This window comes from Dryobates pubescens, chromosome 3, assembly GCF_014839835.1.
Source record: "Dryobates pubescens isolate bDryPub1 chromosome 3, bDryPub1.pri, whole genome shotgun sequence".
Taxonomy (NCBI): domain Eukaryota; kingdom Metazoa; phylum Chordata; class Aves; order Piciformes; family Picidae; genus Dryobates; species Dryobates pubescens.
Genome location: NC_071614.1, coordinates 12,224,921 through 12,243,135, shown reverse-complemented (window position 1 = coordinate 12,243,135; position 18,215 = coordinate 12,224,921). Strand labels below are relative to the sequence as shown.

Sequence of the window (18,215 nt, the reverse complement as noted above, 5' to 3'; positions counted from 1 at the left end):
TGAGAGCCCTTCCCCCAAGAACAGGCCTTGAGAGACAGAAAGGACCCAGATCCTGGCCAACTGGACCAAGGCAGTGGTTGTGCCACTGGTGAGGCCACAGCTTGAGTGCTGGGTTCAGTTTTGGGTCCCTCACTCCATGAAAGGACATTGAGAGGCTGGAGCAGGTCCAGAGAAGGGCAACCAAGCTGGGGAAGGGTCTGGAGAAGAGGGCTGGGGAGGAGCAGCTGAGGGAGCTGGGGGTGTTGAGTGTGGAGAAGAGGAGGCTGAGGGAGACCTCATTGCTCTCCGCAGCTCCCTGAGAGGAGGCTGCAGGGAGGTGGGGGTTGGGCTCTGCTCCCTAGGCTCAGATGACAGGAGATGAAATGTCCTGAAATTGTGCCAGGGGAGACTTAGGTTGGAGATAAGGAAATTTTTGTTAGCTGCAAGAGTGGTCAGGGCTTGGCAGAGGCTGCCCAGGGAGGTGGTGGGGTCCCCATCCCTGGAGGTGTACCACAAACCTGTGGCAATGGCACTTGGGGATGTGGTTTGATGGCCAAGGTGGTGTTGGGTTGCTGGCTGGAGTGGATGATCTTGGAGATCTCTTCCAAGCAAAACAATTCTGTGAGCCTACAAAATTGCTGCAAAGCCCTGGAAGGTGACCAATTTCATCTAGAGAATCTAACACAAGTCAGGTGAAGCTGACAGCTAGTCCTAAAAAATGATCTCAACTGCAACCCAAATGAATTCTGTCAAATAACTTCAGCCAAAGGACAGAGAACTGCCATGGAGGTTTTCAGATGTAGATGTGTGTGTGTGTGCTCAACAGGCCTCACAGCTACACAAACCCACCTGATGTGACTGACTTACAGTTTGAAGTGAGAAAAGCAGCACCTCCCCCAACTCCAGAGGAGGCTTTGGACACTTAGAGAAGATGCAGAGCCCCCGTGAGTTGTGAGGTGGACACAGTACCTGTTCTGCAGAGCCCAGCACTCCTCTGCTCTGCTTAGCCTCTGTACTCAGCACTGCTTAGGCCACACCTTGAGTCCTGTGTCCAGTTCTGGGCTCCTCAGGTTAGGAAAGATGTTGAGCTGCTGGAAGGTGTCCAGAGAAGGGCAACAAAGCTGGGGAGGGGTCTGGAGCACAGCCCTGTGAGGAGAGGCTGAGGGAGCTGGGGTTGCTTAGCCTGGAGAAGAGGAGGCTCAGGGGAGACCTTCTTGCTCTCTCCAACTCCCTGAAGGGAGGTTGTAGCCAGGTGGGGGCTGGTCTCTTCTCCCAGGCAAGCAGCACCAGAACAAGAGGACACAGTCTCAAGCTGCAGGGGAGTTTTAGGTTCGATGTTAGAAAGAAATTCTTCATACAGAGAGAGACTGGCCATTGGGATGTGCTGCCCAGGGAGGTGGTGGAGTCCCCATCCCTGGAGGTGTTCACGAGGGGACTGGATGAGGCAACTTGGTGCCATGGTTTAGTTGATCAGATGGTGTTGGGTGATAGGCTGGACTCAAGGTCTTTCCCAAGCTGGTTAATTCTGTACCAAAGCCAGCCAGGCTGGAGAAACAACATTCCAGCAGCACCAGAGCACAACTGCTCACTGCTTTGTCTCAACAAGCAAAGAGCCTGAGGCCTTTCAGCAGAGCAGCTCTTTGGGTTCTGGTGGAAGAGCTTGTTTCTAGAGCTCCTCAAGCTCTCCTCCTCCTTGAAGGCCTGGTATTTGTTTCTGTGCCAAGCAGCAAAGGCTGCTGGTGCTGTGCTGTGTTCCTGTGCCAGGGCTATACTTGAGCTCAGACTCCATTTTGCCTGGTTTTTGTCTCCTGCTTAAGCTGCATGTTGCAGAGCACCTCCCAAGGAGTGTGGGACCACCACTTCTCTGTCAGAATCACCACAGTTTTGCTGGCAGAAGTATAGAATCACAAAATTGTTTCAGTTGGAAGAGACCTCCAAAATCACCCAGTCCAACCAGCACCCCTACCCCACCATGGCCACCAAACCATGGCCCCAAGTGCCATGACCACACCTTTCTGGAACACCTCCAGGGATGGGGACTCCACCACCTCCCTGGGCAGCCTCTGCCAATCCCTAACCACTCTTGCAGCAAACAAAATTTTCCCCATCTCCAACCTAAGCCTCCCCTGGCACAATTTTAGGCCATATTGTCTCTATGACCTGATACTGGGGAGGAGAACCCAACCCCCATGTCACTGCAGCCTCCTCTCAGGGAGCTGCAGAGAGCAATGAGGTCTCCCTTCAGCCTCCTCTTCTCCACACTAAACCACCCCAGCTCCCTCAGCTGCTCTTGTTCTGGAAGTAGCCCTCTGCTCACTTGTCAAGCCTGGCATCTCCACCTCATTTTCTACCACACTTAGTCACTGTTCACCCTCAAGCTTTTGCAGATCCACCAGAGCTGTAGACAGCTGTGTGCTGCAGGATCACCCAGCCAAGTGCTCCTCTAATTCTGGGCATGTTGGAATCACTTGATGCAGTTCAGTTTCCCCCAGCTCAATACCTGGCTGCTGTGCACATGACAAGAGGGCAGATGAACAGGAAAAGAAAAGCTGTTTCAGAGATGCTCACAGAATTTTGCTTCACCCCTTTTCTCCCACCTGTGACACTTAAGGCATACAAAAAGGAACCAGGACAAGCCTGCTTTAACCCTGTTATCCCTTGTTTTTATGGGCCACCCCTAACAGCAAGGGAAAAAACCCCAGACCACCATGGGGAAAGCAGGTCAGAAGGCTACCAGCTACAGTTACTCCTCCAAAAATAGAAGCCTTCAGTTTTGCAGTTTCAAACAGGGCACAGAGCTGTCCTGTGTGCCCTCTGGGTTTGTCACTTTCTGTCACTCTGATTCTAGGACCAACACAGTTCTCCAGGTGAACTCAGGCAGGCTGTTAGAGGCCCATTCATAAAGCACACCAAGGATTCCCCTCAAGGGAGTTCCATGTTAGAAAGGCAGAGATTTCACTCCCACCCCCTCAGCCCCAGCTCACTGCACACACACCTGCTGGACATCACATCTTACCTGAGACAGCATCATAGAACTGCTCCTCACTGAGGATGCTGAGAGGTGGAGATCCCTCCACCAGAGGCAGAGATTTCCCTTCAAGGGAGACTGCTCCCACCCCCTCAGCCCCTTCCCACCAGCACCCAGCTCACTGCACACACACCTGCTGGACATCACAACTTACCTGAGACAGCATCATAGAACTGCTCCTCACTGAGGATGCTGAGAGGTGGAGATCCCTTCACCAGAGACTGCTCTAGTTCATGGTGCTCGGTCGCTAGTGTCTCTAGTGCTTCTGACAAGATCTTGTTTTTCTCCTGCTCATGCTCCAGTTTCAAATTCCTCACCTATAAGTAGACACATGTATGAATAAAATCTCATCTCTCCAAAGAATGTGTAGCTGGAAGCTATACAGAAAACAGACACCCATGAACAAGTAAATACAGAAATGAAAAACAGCTGGAACCGAAACCATAAAGATTGAGACCACCACAGTCCAGTTCTGCTGCCCCCAGCACAAGGAGGACATAGAAGAGCTGCAGAGGGTCTGGAGGCAGCCACCAAGATGATCAGAGGGCTGGAGAACCTCCCCTGTGAGGACAGGCTGGGAGAGTCAGGCCTGTTGAGTCTGGAGAAGAGAAGGCTCAGGAAGACCTTAGAGCAGACTTCCCAGAACACAGAATCCCAGAGTGCCAGGTTGGAAGGGACCCCAGGGAGCATCTGCTCCAACCTCTCCAGCTAACAGCAGAGCTGAAAGGAGCTGGCCCACCCAGTGCCTGAAGGGGCTCCAGGAGAGCTGGGGAGGGACTTTGGACAAGGGCTGGGAGTGACAGGAGGAGGGAGAATGGATTGAAGCTGAAAGAGGGGAGATTGAGACTGGAGATTGGGAAGGAATTCTTTGCAGTGAGGGTGGGGAGACACTGGCACAGGTTGCCCAGGGAGGTGGTGGCTGCCTCCTGCCTGGAGGTGTTCAAGGCCAGGTTGGATGAGGCCTTGAGCAAGCTGGGCTGGTGGGAAGTGTCCCTGCCCATGGCAGGAGGTTGGAACTGGATGATCCTTGAGGTCCCTTCCAACCCAACCCATTCCATGAATCCATGACTCTATTTTTGTGACGACAACAAAGCTGCCACTCAACATTTCCAGTAGCTGAGAAATCTGACAAATAAGATTTGACAGCCTGGAGCACAGCTCCAGTAGTGAATTCATGCCAGAGAACTGTACCTTCAGACTGAGGAGAAGTATCTACAACTCTGCTTGGATGACCTCAGCCATGGAGCTAGCAATTGGTTTCTCCAGGCACCAAGCTCCCTGTACTAGTCTGCTCTAATTTGGGCCAAGCAGCATCATCCAAATTGAATTACAGAGCAAATGGGAGTGCCCAGCTACAAATAACTGCAACCCAGCTAGGAGCTGAAAACATTTAACCCTGAGGATTACAGAAGGAGGTTAAAAAGGAGATTCCTCTACTGATTTAACATGGATATAAACAGTCCTCCCTCCCCACGCCCAAAATAGTCCAGAGAGGAGCCAGAAGCTGACAAGAAAAGCAGCCCAGCCACCAGACAAGTTTTTAAGCCCACACAAGCAGTCAGCTCCAGAAAGGAGGATCTTATCCCCAGCTTTTGAGCCCAGCACAAGTGAAGGCAGAGCTACACAGATTCATAGAGCCGTGGAATGGGTTGGGTTGGAAGGGACCTTCAAGATCATCCAGCTCCAACCCCCTGCCATGGACAGGGACACCTCCCACCAGCACTGCTTGCTCAAGGCCTCATCCAGCCTGGCCTTCAACACTTCCAGGGAGGAGGCATCCACAACCTCCCTTGGCACCTTTCCCATTCCTCATTTTCTTTGCTGGTGCTTTCCCACCTCCTCTTTCAGCCAGGGGAGGGGAGAAGGCTGCAGCTGAAGGCTCAGGAAGGGTCCCTTCTCCCAGCCCAGACTGCAGTGTGCTACTTCTGCCCTGCTGATGCCACATCTGGACTACTGAATCCAGTTCTGGGCTCCCCAGTTCAAGAGGGACAGGGATCTACTAGAGAGAGTCTAAGGGAGGCTGCAAGGATGAGGAAGGGACTGGAACATCTGGGATGGGCATTGGAATGTGCTGCCCAGGGAGGTGGTGGAGTCACTGTCCCTGGAGGTGTTCAAAAAGGGATTGGACGTGGCACTTGGTGCCATGGTTTAGTTGTCAGGAGGTGTTGGGTGACAGGTTGGACTCGATGATCTTTGAGGTCTTTTCCACCCTTACTGATTCTATGATTCTATGATCTGAAAGACTTGGGGTTGTTTGGCCTGGAGAAGAGTAGCCTGAGAGAGGATCTTAGTGATGTCTATAAATATCTGAGGGGTGGGTGTCAAGAAAGGGCCAGGCTCTTCTCAGAGGTGTTCTGTGACAGGACAAGGAACAAGAGGTAAAGCTGGAACCCAGGAAGTTCTACCACAACATGAGCAGAAACTTGCTTGGTGTGAGGGTGGCAGAGCCCTGGAGCAGGCTGCCCAGAGAGGTTGTGGAGTCTCCTTTTGTGGAGACTTTCAAGACCCACCTGGATGTGTTCCTGTGTGACCTGCCCCTGGGTGACCCTGCTCTGCCAGGGGGGTTGGACTCTAGAGGTCCCTTCCAACCTCTACCATTCTGTGATTCTCCCTCAGTCCTTCAACTGTCCACTCCTTTCCTTTCCCTTCTTTTCTCCCTTCCAGTCTCTGGTGAAAAGCATCCCCAAGCCCTTCCTTGTCCTCCAGCTTCCTCTCTCAGGTCAGTTTACAACCCCTCTCCTCAGAACAGGCAAGGACATGACAATCTCTTGGAACAGTTACAGGAACAACTCACAGCTTTCCTAGGCAACTTACACAGAGACCAACATCAGCTTTTGCAGTCTAATTTAAGCCTTGCTCCTATGTCCTCTCTGGTTACACTTTACATTAAAGCTTTGCTTTGGAGGCTTCAGCCCTCTGAGTTACAAGCACCACTCCCACAGTGGATTCAGAGCTGGAGACAGATGAGGGAGTGAAAATTTAAGGGCTAAAAATGAGGTATTACAGGTTGAAGGAGATTCTCCTCACCCTCTCTTCAGCCCCAGTTAGGCCACACCTGGAATGGTGTGTGCAGTTCTGGGTTCCCCAGTTCAAGAGGGACAGGGAACTACTGGGAAGAGTTCAATGGAGACTAGGAGGATGATGATGCCTGATAAGGAAAGGCTGAGAGACCTGGGGCTGTTCAGCCTGGACAAGAGAGGCCTGAGAGGGGACCTTATCAATCTCTATCACAGTATCACAGTATCACCAAGGTTGGAAGAGACCTCAGAGATCATCAAGTCCAACCTGTCACCCAACACCTCATGACTAAACCATGGCACCAAGTGCCACATCCAATCCCCTCTTCAACACCTCCAGGGATGGGGACTCCACCACCTCCCTGGGCAGCACATTCCAGCAGCTAACAACTCTCTCAGTGAAGAACTTTCTCCTAACCTCCAGCCTAAACCTCCCCTGGCACAGCTTGAGACTCTGTCCTCTTGTTCTGGTGCTGCTTGCCTGGGAGAAGAGACCAACCCCCACCTGGCTGCAACCTCCCTTCAGGGAGTTGGAGAGAGCAAGAAGGTCTCCCCTGAGCCTCCTCTTCTCCAGGCTAAGCAACCCCAGCTCCCTCAGCCTCTCCTCACAGGGCTGTGCTCCAGACCCCTCCCCAGCTTTCTTGCCCTTCTCTGGACACCTTCAAGTCTCTCAATGTCCTTCTTAAACTGAGGGGCCCAGAACTGGACACAGGACTCAAGGTGTGGCCTCAGCAGTGCTGAGCACAGGGCACAATGACTTCCCTGCTCCTGCTGGCCACACTATTCCTGATACAGGCCAGGATGCCATTGGCCTTCTTGGCCACCTGGGCACACTGCTGGCTCATGTTTAGGTGGCTGTCAATCAGCACCCCCAGGTCCCTCTCTGTTTGATAGTTCTCCAGCCACTCTGCCCCCAGCCTGTAGCACTGCCTGGGGTTGTTGTGGCCAAAGTGCAGCACCTGGCACTTGGGACTTGTTGAATGCCATCCTGTTGGCCTCTGCCCATCTGTGCAGCCTGGCAAGGTCCCTCTGCAGAGCCCTTCTGTCCTCTAACTGACCAACATCTGCTCCCAGCTTGGTGTCATCTGCAAATTTGCTGATGACTGACTCAATGCCCTCACCCAGATCATCAATGAAGATAATCTGGATGAGGGGAGGGTGGCTGCCAGAAGGATGCAGCCAGTCTCTTTCCAGTGACACCCAGTGAGAAGACAAATGGCAGTGGACATAAACTCAGTCACAGGAAGTTCCATCTCAGCATGGGAAAAAACACTTTCTTACTGTGAGGGTGACAGAGCCCAGCAGCAGGCTGCCTGGAGAAGCTGTGGAGTCTCCTCCTCTGCAGACTTTCAAGCCACATCTGGCTGTGTCCCTGTGTGACCTGCCTCAGGGGATGCTGCTTTGGCAGGGGAGTTGGACTGGATGATCTCTGGAGATCCCTTCCAGCCCCTGCCATGCCAGGATTCAATGAAATTTGCCACTTGCAGAGCAGAATTTCTCTGCTGGCAATAACTATCCTCTGGAGAAAGATTTACAGGAGAAATGTTGAGGCCCTCAGTTGTGCAAACACTAACTCAGCCAGCTTGGCTGCCAGGCTCAGAGTGTAAAGGGGGCAATCCAATTAAATGATAATTAAAAGAGCATAAAATTGGGTTGCTAATTGAAAGCAATAAAACCAGTCAGACACTTACCATCTAATGCTTTCCTCCTGAACCAAATGAAGGAAGTCTGGAGCAGTTACTGTCACTTACACTTAAAGCTCACCCTGCCAGCACCAACAAAGCCAATTACTGCAATGTTCATCCCAGGCAGATGTGCTCTGCTCAGCTGCCCCGGGGTGCTTTCTGCAGGGCTTACACTTTGCAGGCTATCACAGACTTAAGGACCTGCCCACCCTGAGAATCACAGAAGACATCTGGTTGGAAGAGACCTCCAAGATCATCGAGTCCAACCCCTGACCCAACACTGAAGGGTCAACACTAAACCATGTCCCTAAGGCATCAGGTCCAGGCAGCGCTTGATGCCCCCAGGGACTGTGACTCCTGTCTAACCTGGCCTTCAACAGCTCCAGGGAGGGGGCATCCACGACCTCCCTGGGCAGCCTGTTCCAGTGTCTCACCACCCTCACTGCAAAGGGTTTCTTCCCTAATCTCCACTCTCAATCTCCCTTCTTCCACCTTCAATCCATTGCCCCTCATCCTGTCACTCCAAGCCTCTGTCAAAAGTCCCTCCCCAGCTCTCTGTAGCCTCCTTCAGGTGCTAGAAGGCTGCTCTAAGGTCTCCCTGAGCCTTCTCTTCTCCAGGCTGAACAGCCCCAACTCTCTCAGCCTTGTAAGAAGTCCCTCCCCAGGGACTTTGCACAAAGAGGCATTCTCCTGGCAGCCTGTGTAAGGCACAGCCTGGGATACAGCTGTGGTGTCTGCACCTTTAGGAGCAGAGCCTGAGCTGAGAAAGAGACAGATGGCAACTCACATCCTGCTGGGGTCTGCTCCTCATCCTCCAGCTATGGACTGGCTGTCATCTTTCTCACCTTTGTCACTGGTCCCCACACTGCCAGTGCCACCAGCAGCACTGTAAGCTATCCACTGAGCTCCACAGGGACACTCTAAGCCTAGCATGAGGCCAGTTGAGTTCCCGGTGTCAGGCTGGCTTTCCACCTTAGCTCCTGGCAAGGGTATTCTGCACCACAGCAATTAAGAGTCATCAGTGAGTTTAGGTTTGTGCTTGGACTATTACACAGGGACAGCTAAGATCAGTCCTGACTTCACCTCTAGGGAGAGTATCACCTTAGAGTATGTTGGACATTGGCATCTTAGAACAGAACAGAATAGGAATAAACCAGGTTGGAAGAGACCTTCAAGTTCATCGCGTCCAATCTATCAACCAACACCACCTAATCAACTCAACCATGGCACCAAGCACCCTATCAAGTCTCCTCCTGAACACCTCCAGTGATGGTGACTCCACCACCTCCCCAGGCAGCCCATTCCAATGGGCAATCACTCTCTCTGTATAAAACTTCCTCCTAACCTCCAGCCTAAACCTCCCCTGGCACAGCTTGAGACTGTGTCCTCTTGTTCTGGTGCTGCTTGCCTGGCAGAAGAGACCAACCTCTGTCTACAACTTCCCTTAAGGTAGTTGTAGAGAGCAATAAGGTCACCCCTGAGTCTCCTCTTCTCCAGGCTAAGCAACCCCAGCTCCCTCAGCCTCTCCTCACAGGGCTGTGCTCCAGACCCCTCCCCAGCTTTGCTGCCCTTCTCTGGACACACTCCAGCAAGTCAACCTCCTTCCTAAACTGAGGGGCCCAGAACACAGTACTCGAGGTGTGGCCTAACCAGTGCAGTGTACAGGGGCAAAATGACCTCCCTGCTCCTGCTGGCCACACTGTTCCTGATGCAGGCCAGGATGCCATTGGCCCTCTTGGCTGCCTGGGCACACTGCAGGCTCATGTTCAGCCTACCATCAACCAGTACCCCCAGGTCCCTCTCTGCCTGGCCACTCTCCAAGGGAAGCAGCAGAGTCCCTTCCACTGGACACTTCAAAGGCTCAGCTTGCCAGGGTGCTGGGCCAGCTCAAATCTACTGTCCCCTAGAAAGCTTGGACCAGATGATCCTTGGGGTCCCCTCCAACCTAGCAGTCAATGATTCTGTGATTATTGCAGTGGAACCCCAGGTTTGTAACTGCTGGTGGAAACTCTGTCTTGCAGAGATCAACAATCCCTCAATCATCAACCTTAAAAGCCACAGGCACAGCCATAACCTGATACACTGGCACAGAACCACCCAGGCTCCAGTATCTAGGTCAGTGCAGCAATTTGTTCCTTTAAAAAACAGCTGAAGGGGTTGGACAGCCAAGTTCTGGCAACTGGTTTCACTTCTGCTTTAATTGAATGGGAATCTGCTTCCAATACCTTCCCACAGAAGTGAGTCCTCCAGGCTGTAGGCACTGAATTGTGAGTTTGAAAAGCAGAATGGGCTTCTCCTAACAGGCAGACCTCTTTTATTTATTATTATTTTAAAGGAAAGCAACTGGGTCAGGGCAATCTCAAACACAAATATAGGCTGGGCAAGGAGTGGCTTGAGAGCAGGCTGGAGGAGAAAGACTCAGGGGTGTCAGCTGATGACAAACTCCCCAGGAGCCAGCACTGGTCCCTGGCAGCCCAGAGCCAGCTGTGTGCTGAGCTGCAGCCAGAGCAGGGAGAGCAGCAGCACAGGGAGGGGATTCTGCCCCTCTGCTCTGCTCTGCTCAGAGCCCACCTGCAGCACTGCCTCCAGCTCTGGGGCCCCCAGCACAAGAAGGACCTGGAGCGGATCCAGAGGAGGCCACAAAGATGATCAGAGGCTGGAGAACCTCTGCTGTGAGGACAGGCTGGGAGAGCAGGGGCTGTTCAGCCTGGAGAAGAGAAGGCTGTGGGGAGACCTTAGAGCAGCCTTTCAGTACCTGAAGGGGCTCCAGGAGAGCTGGGGAGGGACTTGTGACAAGGGAGTGACAGGAGGAGGGGGAACGGATTGAAGCTGAAAGAAGGGAGGTTGAGACTGGAGATTAGGAAGAAGTTCTTTGCAGTGAGGGTGGTGAGACCCTGGCACAGGTTGCCCAGAGAGGCTGAGGACTTGAGCAGCCTGTGCTGGTGGGAGGTATCCCTGCCCATGGCAGGGGGGTTGGAACTGGATGAGCTTTGAGGTCCCTTCCAAGCCAGCCCATTGCAGGATTCTACCAGCAGCCACTTCTCCAGCCTTGCCATCCTATCAGAAGCTCTGCCAAGCACAGGGACTCTGTGTAGAGTTTAACTCCTTCCCTGCCTGTTACACATTCATGTGCTCACTCCAAAAGATCCAAGAGCTCATCTGGGTCTGACAAACACCAGTCCCATTCCCAGCTGTACTCTCAGCTTCCATGAGATGTCAGAAACCTGCAACAGGACCAAACCACTGCATTTTCCTCCTTTTTAATGATTTTCTCCTCCCTCCCCCCCCCGCCCCTTTCTTAAAGCCTGAAGTCTTGAACTGCATGGGCAGAGCCTGTAAACCAAGGCTCCTCTGTCCATCCTGAAGACACCCCAGCACAGCACACAAAACACTTGCTTTGTTTGCTGCTGGATGCTTTTAATTTTAAATCAATGCCCAACAACAGTGGCACTTTTGTGGGGCTGGGGAGGGTCACACCACTGTATGGCCAGCTAATAAATGATCATCTCAGCAGCAGGCTAGAGCAGCTGCAAGCAAACCCTGAACAGCAACACACAGCAAGCAAGGCACAGAACAAGCAGAGACCCCTCAGCAAAGTGCAGGGCTCCCTGGTGTAACATCTGGGTAGTAAATGAAAAAAGACAGCATACCTCAGCTTTAGGCTCTCCTTGGGCTCAGAGAAAAGAGACTTCCCAACTCTGCAGCTGATTTGAGTTGAATTTTACTTCCCAAAGCACCCAGCTTCACTGTTAGGAACAAGAATGCTCACAACATGCAGACTTTCAAGCTGTGTAGGAAGGAAGAAGCAGCTCTTCCACATAGCAACCACAAGGCGATGTGCAGCCAGACTCCAGCGGAGTGCCAGCACCCCCTGCACCAACCCTGCTCTGCGGTAAGCTGAGCAGAGGGGAGCAGCCTGCCACTGCCTCGTCACAAGTGGGGGTTTGGTTTGCAAGCTGCATGGCTTTGTCTCACAGAAATTCCATCCTGCCCAGAACGTCACAGCCTGCGGGCTGCCGGCCATGGAGAACAGAGCATGGGGCAGGCTTTCAGCAGCAAGCTAAGGGCCGCTCTGAGACCAAAGCTCCCAGGTGACCTCATTGTGGCCTTCCAGTATCTGAAGGGGGCTACAAGAAGGCTGGGGAGAGACTTCTCAGCAACTCAGGTAGTGATAGGACTGGGGGGAATGGAATGAAGCTGGAGGTGGGGAGATTCAGGCTGGAGGTGAGGAGGAAGTTCTTCCCCATGAGAGTGGTGAAGCCCTGGAATGGGTTGTCCAGGGAGGTGGTTGGGACCCCATCCCTGGAGGTGTTTAAGCCCAGGCTGGATGAGGCTCTGGGCAGCCTGATCTAGTGTGGGGTGTCCCTGCCCATGGCATGGGGGTTGGAACTAGATGATCCTTGTGGTCCCTTTCAAACCCCACTGATATTATGATACTATGACCTGCCTGCAAATGAGCACCTATCCAAGGACATGGAAAACTGCTGCTCCAGCAGAACTGACAGGTGTCTGTGGGCATCTCCTGGCATGGAGAAATGCAATCATAGAACCACAGGATGGGTTGGGTTGGAAAGGACTTTGAAGATCATCTAATTGCAATCCCCCTGCCATGAGCAGGGACACCTTCCACCAGCTCAGGTTGTTCAAGGCTCCAGAGAACCTGGGCTGGAGCACCTCCACAGCCTCCCTGAGTAACCTGTGCCACTGTCTCACCACCCTCACTGTCAATTTCTTCCTAATCTCCAGTCTAAATCTCCCCTTGTCCAGCTTCAATCCATTGCCCCTTCTCCTGTCACTCCCAGCCCTTGTCAAAAGTCCCTCCCCAGCTCTCCTGGAGCCCCCTTTAAGTACTGGAAAGCTGCTCTAAGGTCTCCCCACAGCCTTCTCTTCTCCAGGCTGAACAGCTCTCAGCCTGTCCCCATAGGGGAGGTTCTCCAACCTCTGATCATCTTCATGGCCTCCTCTGGACCCTCTCCAGCAGCTCCAGGTCCTTCTTGTGCTGGGGACAGCAGGACTGGAGGCAGTGCTGCAGGTGGGGTCTGAGCAGAGCAGAGGGGCAGAATCTCCTGGCCATACTTCTTTTGATGCAGGCCAGGATTCATTTCTAGATTCAGACTTTGTGCTACCTGGAGCAGGGCTTCACTGCTGCTTAAGATGCTGCTGAAGTGAAAACAGAGCCCAGCTGCCCTCACATGGAGTTCTCACTTTTAACCACACATTGACCTTCAAAGAAGGAAGTTTTCCAGAAAAGAAAATATTGGCTTTTTTTAAAAGGTTTAATTTTCACCTCCCCTCATGGGACTCAACTCCCACTAAGCACATATTAGTACACATGAATATGTATAACCCTGCTTTTCTTCTAACCCTCCTCCCCTCCACCCCCAAACAACAGGAACAGCTTTCCTTTCGGGAGGGCTCTTTGCAAGCACGCCTCAGGTATCTGAGGAAGCACCAGAGAAGGGAAGGAGGAGTTCTTGATGAGTGCTCCCGTGACACATCACAGAACTGCAAGTGTGACAGCTCACAGGAGAGCAAAACCAAAGTGTTCCCAAACAGATGCGAGCGGCTTCGCCCTCTGCAGCTCCCCAAAGCACACAAATGCTTCACACCGACCTTCCACACTGCTTCCCTCCCTGCAGCCAGGCCTCGCCACACACAGCCCCTCTCCCCTCTCCCCACCAGCCACAAGGCTCTTCTGACAAACCTCTGCTCCCTTACCATCACACAGCTGGAAAAGGCCTTTCAGACCACTGAGTCCAACCATTAACCTGACACCACCAAGCCCACAGCTCAACCATGTCCCTCACAGAACCACAGAGATATTCAGCTTGGGAAAGCCTCTCAGGATCACCAAGTCCAACCATTAACCCTGCTCTCCAAGGGTCACCCCTAAACCATAGCCCCAAGCACCACATCCAAGCCTCCAGGGTTGGGGACTCCATCACCTCCCTGGGCAGCAGTTCCAGTGCCTGACCACTCTTGATGGGAAAATTTTTTTCCCAATGTCCAGTCTAAACCTTCCCAGGGGCAGCTTGAGGCCATTCCCTCTTGTTCTGTTGCTAATTGCCTGTGAGAAGAGACCAGCAGCAGCCTCTCCACAACCTCCTCTCAGGGAGCTGTAGAGAGCCAGGAGGTCTCCCCTCAGCCTCCTCTGTTTCACACTAACCATCCCCAGATCCTTCAGTCTCTCTTCGTCAGATGTATTCTCCAGGCCCTCCTCTGCCCTGGCTCCAGCACCTTCACAGCTCTCCTGTACTGAGGTGCCCAAACCTGGACACAACACTGGGGCTGTGGCCTAAGCACCACATCAACATGTCATTTCACATCCCTCCAAGGATGATGATTCCATCACTGCCCTGGGCACCCTGTTCCAGGGGCTGACAACTCTTTCAGCAAAGAAACTATTACTAATGTCCATCCTAACCTCCTCTGTGCAATTTGAGGCTGTTTTCTCTTGTCTGATCTTGTCAATTGAGAGAAGAACCCAACCCCCACCTCCCTGCAGCCTCCTCTCAGGGAGCTGTAGAGAGCAATGAGGTCTCCCTCAGCCTCCTCTTCTCCACACTCAACACCCCCAGCTCCCTCAGCTGCTTCTCTCCCCAGCCCTCTTCTCCAGACCCTTCCCCACCTTTGTTGTTCTTCTCTGGACCTGCTCCAGTACCTCAATATCTTTCTTGGAGTGAGTGGCCCAAAACTGAACCCAGTATCCAAGATGCAGCCTTACCAGTGCCAAATACAGGGGAACAATCACTTCCCTCAACCTATGCCCAGGCCTTAATTTACAGGAATTAAACTAGTTCTTGTAAACTTCATCATAAGCTTAAGCTTTCCAATGGTACAGAGACCCAATCCAAAAGAATAATGCTTTACTTCACTGCTTCTTACTTAAGTTTTCTCCCAGTGCTCTAAGCTCACCAGTTACTCCTCTTCAGAGACCCATCAGGTGCCTAGTTAAAAATAGAACAGTGCCAGTGCCTTGAACTGCTGCTGGTGTAGCTGCTGCCATGCAAAACAAGCTGTGATCAGGTAATCAAGGAAGTAAGCTGAGCTCACTGATGACAGGCAAAGGCTTACTTACTGTATCACAAGACAGCATCAGTCTTCATCTCAGAAGTCTGCCCAACTGACTACAACTACAGCATCAGAGCTGAGATCTTGAAATTCAGAAGAGAAGAAAGCCTCAAGACTAACATCACAGTTTGCTTTCTTTCAGGCCCATGCTCATTACTTAGGAAATTCCTTTTCCCCTAGAGGCTGAAAGACCCCCAGGCACCCAAGCAAACCCCACACATACCCATCTGAACTCCTGACCAGCCAGTGGCTTACATCCCAAGTCAAAGCCTCCAGAGAAACAAAAGACTTCATCAATCAAGTCATAAGATTCTGCCTCAACCATCCCCTAGATGAACATAAGGATCCATTGTTAGCCAGCTACTAAGCTTCACCTCCAAAGGTCAAGAGGAGGAGTTTAGAAGGGCTGATTGGGAAAGGCTACATTTCAGAGTTAAAAATCACAGAAACAGTCAGGTTGGAAAAGCCTCTCAGGATCACCAAGCCCAACCACTAACCCTGCTCTACAAGGTTCACCCCTAAACCATAGCCCCAAGCACCACATCCAAACCACCTTGAAACACAGCCAGGGTTGGTGACTCTACCACCTCCCTGCCCAGCACATTCCAGTGTCTGACCACTCTTGCTGGGAAAAATGTTTCCTAATGTCCAGTCTAAACCTCTCCAGTCACAGCTTGAGGCCTTTCTCCTCTTGTTCTATCACTAATTGCCTGTGAGAAGAAACCAGCAGCAGCTTCTCCACAACCTCCTTTTAGGTAGTTGTAGAGAGCCATGAGGTCTCCCCTCAGCCTCCTCTTCTCCAAACCAAACAGTCCCAGCTCCTTCAGTCATAGAATCACCACAGAATCAACCAGGTTGGAAAAGACCTCAGAGATCACCAAGTCCAACCTATTACTCAATTCCCAACACCTCCTGACAACTAAACCATGGCTCCAAGTGCCACATGCAAGCCTGTCTTGAACACCTCCAGGGATGGGGACTCCACCACCTCCCTGGGCAGCACATCCCAATGGCTCTTCATAGGACTTATTCTCCAAAATACTTCCCTACATTTGATTTGTTAAATAATAAAACTCTGCTAATGAAGGAAAGGAGCAGATAGGATCATAAAACTTAAAGAGACAGTGGAGTCCCTGCTGAAAATGGAGGCCAAGCTGCTGTCCACACAGAAGCAGCTCAGGTAAGAAGCAGCTCGGGTAAGATCAGGCCAACACAGACATCAAGGCAGTAAGAGAAGTATTGTTCAAGAGCAGAGCTGGAGATGCTGAGAGAATCAGACAACACAATCATACAATTGTTTGGGTTGGAAAAGACCTCTAAGATCACTGAGTCCAACCATCAACCCAGCATCACCATGGCCACTAAACCACGTCCTGAAGAGCCCAGTTTCTTGAGCACCTCCAGGGATGGAGACTCTACCACCTCCCTGGGCAGCTTGTTCCAATCCTTGACCACCCCTGCAGTGAAGAAATTTTTCCTAAGCTCCAACCTAACCCTCTCTTGGCACAATTTCAGGCTTAAGGTCACTTTTGGATACCATATTGATGCACAAGCCTACCAAAACTAAAAATCAATCTACCTCCATCACCTGAATTCCACTCTGGGACACCAAAGAGAAGACAGCAGAGCTACCCATTGTCTGCTCCACCAGGAACAGGACCAGTCTGCAGGTTCTAACCCATAAGCAGCTGAGTGGTGAGAGCAGCCAGCAGCCCTTGTTATAAACATCCAGCACTCACAAGTGCCTGCATGAACAGGTTTTGAACCACCCATGCCCTAGGGACAGAGATTGTTTCTCTTCCACCTTTCCCTCCAAGACCCTGACACTGCTTCCTCACCATGAACCTTGCTGCCTGCCTTTCCCTCTTCTCCTCCCACATTTGGCTGTGTCAATGTTGGTTTATTCAGAGGCTGATGAAGCACCAGGGTTTTAACCAGCAGAGAATGTCACATTTTTGAGCCAAGACCTGCCTACAGCACAGGAACAAGGTGCAAAGCCTTCATTGCTGATTGCCAATTAGAAGGATGATTTTGACCTAGAAAACTCCATGTTTTATCAGAGGAACTGCTCTCTTCAAAGTGGATGAGCAGAGGGCTGGAGCACCTCTCATGTAAGGACAGACTGAGAGAGTTGGGGTTGATCAGTTTGGAGAAATGAAGGCTCCAAGGTTGGAAAAGACCTTCAAGATCATCAGGTCAAATCTATCAACACCATCTAATCAACTCAACCATGGCACCAAGCACCCCATCCAGTCTCTTCCTAAACACCTCCAGGGATGGTGACTCCACCACCTCCCTGGGCAGCACATCCCAATGGCCAATCTCTCTTCCTGGGAAGAATTTCTTCCTAACATCCAGCCTAAACCTCCACTGGCACAGCTTGAGAGATCTTCTTGTGGCCTTCCAGTACCTGAAGGGGGCTCCAAGAAATCTGGGGAGGGACTTCTGAGGGTGTCAGGGAGTGACAGGACTGGGGGGAATGTGTAAGTAGAAATGGGTGGATTCAGATTGGATGTTAGGAGGAAGTTGTTCCCCATGAGGGGGGTGAGAGCCTGGCACAGGTTGCCCAGGGAGGTGGTGGAAGCCTCCTGCCTGGAGGTGTTTGCAGCCAGGCTGGATGTGGCTGTGAGCAACCTGCTGTAGTGTGAGGTGTCCCTGCCCATGGCAGGGGGTTGAAGCTGGCTGATCCTTGAGGTCCCTTCCAATCCTGACAATTCTGTGATTCTGCAGTGGTCAAGACTTAACAGAGCTTCTTCTGGCTTCCTTCTGAAGTGAGATTTAATGGCAAAGAATTAATACCCCATTGAAGATTTAGTGGCCCCTCCCTGGAGGTGTTCATGGCCAGACTGGGCAAGGCCTTGATCAACCTGGGCTAGTTGTCTAGAAGGCATCCTTGCCCATGGTAGGGGGGCTGGAACTAGATGATCTTTAGGGTCCTTTGGAACACAAGCCCTATGAGGAAAGACTGAGGGAGCTGGGGTTGCTTAGCCTGGAGAAGAGAAGGCTCAGGGGAGACCTCATTGCTCTCTCCAACTCCCTGAAGGGAGGTTGTAGCCAGGTGGGGGTTGGTCTCTTCTGCCAGGCAAGCAGCACCAGAACAAGAGGACACAGTCTCAAGCTGTGCCAGGGGAGGTTTAGGCTGGAAGTTAGGAAGAAGTTCTACACAGAGAGAATGATTGCCCATGGGAATGTGCTGCCCAGGGAGGTGGTAGAGTCACCACCATTGGAATTGTTTGGGAGGAGACTTGATAGGGTGCTTGGTTGCATGGTTTAGTTAATTAGGTGGTGTTGGATGATAGGTTGGACTTGATGATTTCAAAGGTCTCTTCCAACCTGGTCTATTCCTATTCTATTCTATTTCTATTCTATTTCTATTCTTCCATATCCAACCCCTTCCCTGATTCTATGCCAATGAAAACTCTCCCAGCCTGGTTA

The 18,215-nt window shown here is 51.8% G+C and overlaps 1 protein-coding gene across 3 annotated transcripts in view; it reads right to left on the bottom strand.

Annotated features, from left to right (window-relative positions):
• Positions 1-18,215, bottom strand: part of OSBPL1A (oxysterol binding protein like 1A) — a 113,680-nt gene that overhangs the window by 36,686 nt on the left and 58,779 nt on the right. For 2 of the 3 annotated variants that reach the window (XM_054179673.1, XM_054179672.1), the window contains one exon: positions 3,162-3,324. In XM_054179673.1, the coding sequence (XP_054035648.1) occupies positions 3,162-3,324 (163 nt within the window). Of the gene's footprint in view, positions 1-2,995; positions 3,056-3,161; positions 3,325-18,215 lie in introns of those variants that run through there. The other variant, XM_054179671.1, reaches the window with a different exon arrangement.